The sequence below is a fragment of the Diabrotica virgifera genome, chromosome 9 (genome assembly GCF_917563875.1).
Source record: "Diabrotica virgifera virgifera chromosome 9, PGI_DIABVI_V3a".
Lineage (NCBI taxonomy): Eukaryota > Metazoa > Arthropoda > Insecta > Coleoptera > Chrysomelidae > Diabrotica > Diabrotica virgifera.
In genome coordinates, this window is record NC_065451.1 from 30,992,097 (window position 1) to 30,999,061 (window position 6,965).

General features: G+C 31.9%; 1 protein-coding gene across 1 annotated transcript; it reads right to left on the bottom strand.

Annotated features, from left to right (window-relative positions):
• Positions 1-288: 288 nt before the first annotated feature.
• Positions 289-6,444, bottom strand: LOC126890914 (zinc finger protein 260-like). Its single transcript, XM_050660080.1, has 3 exons — positions 6,342-6,444; positions 5,512-6,048; positions 289-296 (listed from the first exon to the last, which is right to left on the bottom strand). Exons 1-3 carry the CDS (start codon positions 6,442-6,444, stop codon positions 289-291), a joined length of 648 nt encoding a protein of 215 aa, XP_050516037.1.
• Positions 6,445-6,965: the final 521 nt, after the last annotated feature.

Consider the following 6,965-nt stretch of genomic DNA (forward strand, 5'->3'; position numbering starts at 1 on the left):
AAACACACACTTTGCTTTCCGCGAACAGTGAACCGCTGAAATTAGCTGTTTCAACAGTCTGTGACTTTTACCATGAAGAGGTATCAGAAGCAGACCTCCTGCTAGAAATACCAAGGCTGAGAAGACATTTACAAGTGGCCAATATTACAGCCTCTAAATGGTTTGCTGTAGACTTTTTGTAGAAGTTCCTTGTGAAATGGGATTTCATGGAATCCCTCTCAAACTTAATGGTCGCATTAAAACTCTTTATGACCATTTATGTATCGGTTGCTTCATATCAGTGAAGTTTTAGTAAGCTAAAATTAATCAAGAATTAGACGTGTAGATGCAAAATTTTGCGGCAATGTGTTTTAAATGCATTCATTTTTTCGTATTCTGAGCAAACTACGAAGTATTTTTGAAAAATTTAAAGGCAGAATGAAAGATTACATGATTACCGAGGGAAGAAAGTCCCTTAGAATAACCAAAAACTTTCTTTTGAATGAGATATTAGAAATTAAAAATCACACTAAATTTTCTCTCTTTTTTTCACCCCTATAACTTATTAAAATAAACATAGAAGTTTTCACGCACTTTCGGCCCGCGGTAATAATGCAATCTCTCATGCAGGGTTTAAATTTTTCAAAAATATATGCTTATTAGTTTTCTTAGGATTCGAAAAAAATGAATGCATTGTAAACACATTGGCGCAAAATTTTGAGCCTACCCCCTTAGCTATAATTCTTTCATTATTCAAAACTTACGTTAATTGGATTTTCGTTGATTTTAAGAATCTTTATTTTTAGGATTTGGGGTGACACCATGGATTACCGCCCCGGGTGTCACCTATGCTAGCTACGCCACTGACTATTACAACATAAGAATTACATAAAAGGTATTATTCTAATATTGTATCATTTTAATGTACTTCGGTGTTTTGTCTTTTTCAAATTAGTATAATATACAATAAACCAGTGTCATATTGTGGGATAACTGTTAGGCCAGAAAATAAAGCTGAAAAAATCGTAAAACCTCGTAATTTTTTCGTCCAGCACCGATTTGTACAAAAATTTGGGATTAGGCTCATTTCACCCTCTAGTTCATTTTCTATATTGAGGCGTTGTACGCTTTTAGTTTTTTAAGGGTGAAAACTACCACTTTTGTAAAAAAATATATAATAACATTTTAAACTTTAATATGGTCAACATTTGGTTTTATTAGTTAAATAATGATTGTGTAAGGCTTTAGAATATAATATAATAATATTTCAACCCTTAAAACCACCCTTGTTGGAGCTATATATAAAGAATTTATTTATCCTAACAGAATGATTTCGGTTGCATCGATTTGCATAAAAATTTGGGATTAGGATCATCTCACCCTGTAGGTACTTCATATTCTATATCACGCTCAAGGGCGTTGCTTATTTTTAGGGGTATAAACTACCCCTTATTTCCAAAAATTATATAAAAACATTGTAAACCTTAATATGGGTAAAATTTGGATCTGATTGGTTAAATAATGATTGTTTTATACTTTAGGATATAAAATCATAATATTTCAACCCTTAAAAACCACCCTTAATACCATTGCAATTTTTATAAGTACTGTTATGATCTGCTTTCTCTTACTTTTATAATAATTAGTATTTATTTAATTAATTATTCAATTGTCGCAAATCATACATAAAATTAAGAAAAATCTCAGGGTGCCTTTTTATCATACAAAAACAAAAAACTAAATTATCTTAGGTTATACTTATCCTTTCTCGTGGTTTCAGTATCTCTTAGTTGATCCTTAGCGGGATAAAATAGGAAAAGGAAATAAATAGAAATAACATAAATAAGCACATACAAATATCTTTTATTATCAAAAGCAATACTCTGAAAAATTTATCAATCAAATCCTGTGGGCATAATTGTCCCAATGAAACTTTTACCACATAAATTAATTTTAATTCAACAAATATTTATCGGTTTGTTCCCGATAACATTGATAAAACAAACTAAACAAACAAATTGAGGTATTCGCAAGACTACTTTTACTTCCTATTAAATTTTTGAAATATTGGAATCTTAGTTCATATTCTTTTACTCAAAAAAATTAACTTCTGAACATAAAGAAAATCTATCACATAAATTATTGACTGACCTTTTGATTCACACACAATGATATGTCTCCTCTTGACCCAAACAGCTCTTCCTTGTTGATTATGTTAGGCTACCCATCAAAGCCCTCTCCGTTCTCAGCATCAATCCAGCAGCATACCAGCAACTAATTCTCCAAAACACGAGCCAGGCCTCTTTTACTCGGTACTCGTCAAAAAAAAACTCCAAAATTCTCTCCTCTCTTTCTCACAATAATATTCTCTCCCTTGGACTTTACAGAATCAAAGAGGTATTTGTTCTCAATTTGATCTGTCTCTCGTTCCACTCTTCAGCTACACTCTTCACTATCTAACAACCACTGGTACTTGCTTCTGAACTATTTACGAAAACTTTGACTGCTCCTCTCCGATGCCGGTAACATAATAATCTCCTTTTCCAAACTATCTGAACATTCAACCTTCTGTCATCCCTATTCCAAATTGCTAAGCCAATCAGAAACATTTCTCTCTCCCCATTCCTCTTTTTTCATTCGAAAAACCCATGCATCCTTCCAAACAAATACTTCTACTCATAATAATTACTTTTCGGGAATTCTACAAATTTACTTGAGGCTTAAACAAAGAGGCTTAAAATTCCAACTTTCTCTAAATTACTTTTCTAAATATAATAATTACCTGTGACTTTTGGCCGCGCCCGTAACAAAGCAACCGTTTTAAAATTATAATTCCGAAACAAATTGTCTATTCACATCAGTTTATTTACTAATGTCTTTAATTCTTCAGGGAAAAACTCATTAAGGATAACCCACTGCTTAAAAACTAACTTATAATAAATAGTTACAAACCAATATACAGGGTGTATCAAATTTATGTGCCCGCGTTATATTAAAAAAAAAATGAAATTTTTAATTTATCTTTGCTTGACAAAATGATACACAATAGTACATACATATGTAATTTAATAGATCTATATAGAAAAAAACGTAGAATTACGTACAACACCATTTATTTACACAAAAATACGAATTTACAAATATGTAGAAGTACAAATACAAATAGTTTTTAAGTCATCTTCCAGCGAACCAGTTCTGTGGTATTATACATGCATTGAAAATATTTTATAAGCGGACTATTCGAATATTTCGAAAAAAAAAAAGATTTATAAACGTACTCCTTCATTTTTGGCGATAAAAAGTTTTTTTAACAATGATTTGTAGGGTTTTTTGAAGAGCTATAAGCTGTAAATGAGCTAAGCTGTCAATTAAATTCCATAAGATCCCTTAGTTTTTAAGTGCGGTGAGTTTAAATGGCTCGAATAAGGGGGTGTTTGCTCGTAAATAGAGGTTTTTAACATCTATACCTCGCTAAATGTTCACTGTAGAGAAAATCTATGTACAGGGAAAATTTAGTCATTAAAATACGAAATTGCAAAAAATCAATTTATCTTTGAACTCCAATTTTTCTAAAATTAAACCTTTTAAAGGGGTCAAACTTCTTGGGTGTATTGATAATACATACTTATATATAAAAAGAATTGCAGAAGGATGAAGATAAGTTTTAATTAGGAGGGTAGTTAGGGCGGGTTCTTTTCACTGATTTTTTCGTAGAAAAAAATAGAAACCCAAGTTATTTTGATCATAAGTCGTATAATTTTTATGCTAGAATTTTTTTCTTTTTTTTTTTGAAACGTCTAGGTAATTGTATACTTGAAAAAAGATTGTATAAGTTTGTCTCGAAAAATGTAAAGTTTTTCAGTTATTTGGCTTTGAATATTTCAAGCTATGCATTTGACGAAAAAAGCTAACCTTTAACATGCCTTATCTCGGTTTGTATTGGACGTAGAAAAATAAAAAAAAAATAATTTTGTTTGTGCTTCTAAAAGATACAATTTTGATATCTACAGTTTTTTGGATTAAATACGCATTTTTCGAATTATTCTCAAAAAACCCTCTAAAAAAAGTCGATTTTTTCGTCTAAAAATTGTTACTTTCAACCGCGAATAATTCGAAAAATATTAGTTTTACGAAGAAAACGTAAAGCATATTTTGTTCTAAGAATTACATTTTACATCGATTTCCATGGTTAAAATGTAACGAAAATTTCCCACCCCCGAGATGAAGTGGCAACCACCCCCAATTTAAGGTCTTAGTGCAGAGCGGCATGATATAGAAAATGATCGTTGGACTATCCCCTACCTTCTGTGAAAATTTCAAGTAAATCCATGCTAGACGAAAATGCGAGCCAAATGCTTCATTTCTTGGACTATGTGGGTGATACGTAAAATCTAATTTAACTTTTATTAGGGCCAAAAAATACAAGGATTCACATAAATTTGTAAGAAAAGTTTTATAAATCTTTTTTTTTTGTTGGCCTGTCTTAATAACGAGTATGCACTTTCATATGTATTGTTAGATTACCCTTCGTTGAAAACTTTTTAGTGCAAACTGCACATTCGAAGGGTTTTTCACCTGTATGCAATTTCATATGTATTGTTAGATTACCCTTAATTGAAAATTGTTTGGTGCAAACTGCACATTCGAATGGTCTTTCACCAGTATGCACGTTCATATGCATTTTTAAAAGTTGTTTCGTTGAAAACTGTTTGGTGCAAATTTCACATTCAAATGGTTTTTCACCAGTATGCACTGCCATATGCGGTTTTAAAGCTTGTTTTGTTGAAAATTTTTTGGTGCAAATTTCACATTCGAATGGTTTTTCACCAGTATGCACGCTCATATGTTGTTTTAACTTAAAATTTGTAGAAAAATGTTTGGTGCAAATTTCACATTCAAATGGTTTTTCACCTGTATGCACTATCATATGTGATTTTAAATGACTCTTTGTTGAAAACTGTTTGGTACAAACTGCACATTGGAATGGTTTTTCACCAGTATGCACTCTCATATGCAATTTTAAAAGTTGTTCCGTTGAATACTGTTTGGTGCAAATTTCACATCCAAATGGTTTTTCACTATTATGCACTATCATATGTGCTTTTAGATGACTCTTTGTTGAACATCTTTTGGTGCAAATTCCACATACGAATCGTGTTTCACCAGTATGCACTATCATATGTACTTTTAAATTATATTTTCTTAAAAATTTTTTGGTGCAAACTTCACATTCGAATAGGTTTTCACCAGTATGAAATCTCATATGCCGTTTTAAAAGTCGTTCCGTTGAAAACTGTTTAGTGCAAATTTCACATCCAAATTGTTTTTCACTAGTGTGTACTATTATATGTGCTTTTAAACTACACTTTGTTGAAAATTTTTTGGTGCAAATTCCACATTCAAATGGTTTTTCATCAGTATGCACTGTCATATGAATTTTTAAATGTTCTTTTCTTGAAAACTGTTTGGTGCAAATTTCACATTCAAATGGTTTTTCACCGGTATGCACTATCATATGTGTTTTTAAATTACCCTTTGTTGAAAACTGTTTGGTGCATATTTCACATTTAAATGGGGTTTCACCGGTACGCACTGTTATATGTGATTTAAATTCTTTGGTCGAATGTACTCTCATGTGTGTTTTTAAATGATCCTTTGTTGAACATTGTTTGATGCAAATTTCACATACAAATGGTTTTTCACCAGTATGCAATTGCTTATGTACTGTTAAATTAGACTTGATTGAAAACTGTTTGCTGCAAATTTCATATTCAAATGGTTTTTCATCAGTATGCACTCTCATATGTGTATTTAACATTTGTTTCGTTGAAAACTGCTTAGCGCACATTTCACATTCAAATGGTTTTTCCTCAGTGTGTATCCTCATATGTTTTACTAAACGATAATTATTGGTTGACAATGGTTTCTTGGAAATGATACATACAAAACGTTGTCCTCCAGTGTTCACATTGGTAGTGGAAGTTATATCTGGATTCAAATTACTGTCACTTCTATCATCATTTGTTAAGAGGCTACTGGCGTCGGTTTTCATATCGTTATAAGGGAAACCTAAAATTAAAAAAAAATTAAGTAAAATCTTTTATAAAAGGTATATTTATTAAAATTTTATAAAAAGGGCAATACATATCACGAAAGCGGAACTAGTTTTCGATCTGATAACAGATCATCATCAGTGCTGACAAGATGCTGACATGCTAAGCCACCAAAATTGAAAATATTTGGGTAAAAACCATTTAAACTTAAATAGTCATTGTAAGAACAATGGAAACATTGACATTGTAATAAACATGGATGGATAAAATATCACATGATAAAGGCCCCGGATACCATCTGGCCCTTACTTGAGTTGGATTTATTCTTCACATATTGAACGGTTGTAGGCAACTCTCGAGATTTTAGATATGATGGAAGAGAGGCGAAAGTCCAAAGATCAGGACATGTCATTATACGAAAGACTAGATTAAGAGATCAAAAAAGCAATTAGAATAGCTAAGGATACACGACTAAGAGAACAGTGTGCGGAAATCCAACAATTGCAACATAAACACGATTCATTTAATATGCACAAAAAAGAAGCTGCAGGCTTATACAATCATAGAAGAGTTGGGTGTTTGGCAGATAACCAAGGCAAACCACTGTTAAGTGTGGAAGAAAAACTAGACACGTGGAAGAAATATGTGGAAGTAACTTTTGCAGATGAAAGGCAGAATACCATTGAAGACACTGAATGCCAAACAGGACCCCCGATTACCATTGAAGAAGTCACGTCAGCTAATAAAAGAACTAAAGATGGTAAAGCTGTAGGGCCTGACCGGTTTTATGTAGAATTCCTAAAACTAATGGACGAACAAGGAATAAAATGGATAACAACTGTATTCAACAAAATATACGTAACTGGAAAAATACCCCAAAGCTGGTTAAAGTCGACCTTCGTAACTTTACCCAAAAAGTAAATGCCAAAACAT

Bases quoted from the DNA above. Each gene is read 5' to 3' on its own strand.
- LOC126890914 (XM_050660080.1), bottom strand. From the start codon at position 6,444: ATGACATGTCCTGATCTTTGGACTTTCGCCTCTCTTCCATCATATCTA. The intron at 6,049-6,341 runs GTAAGGGCCAGA...TTTTAATTTTAG, and splicing joins GAAGAATAAATCCAACTCAA to GTTTCCCTTATAACGATATG.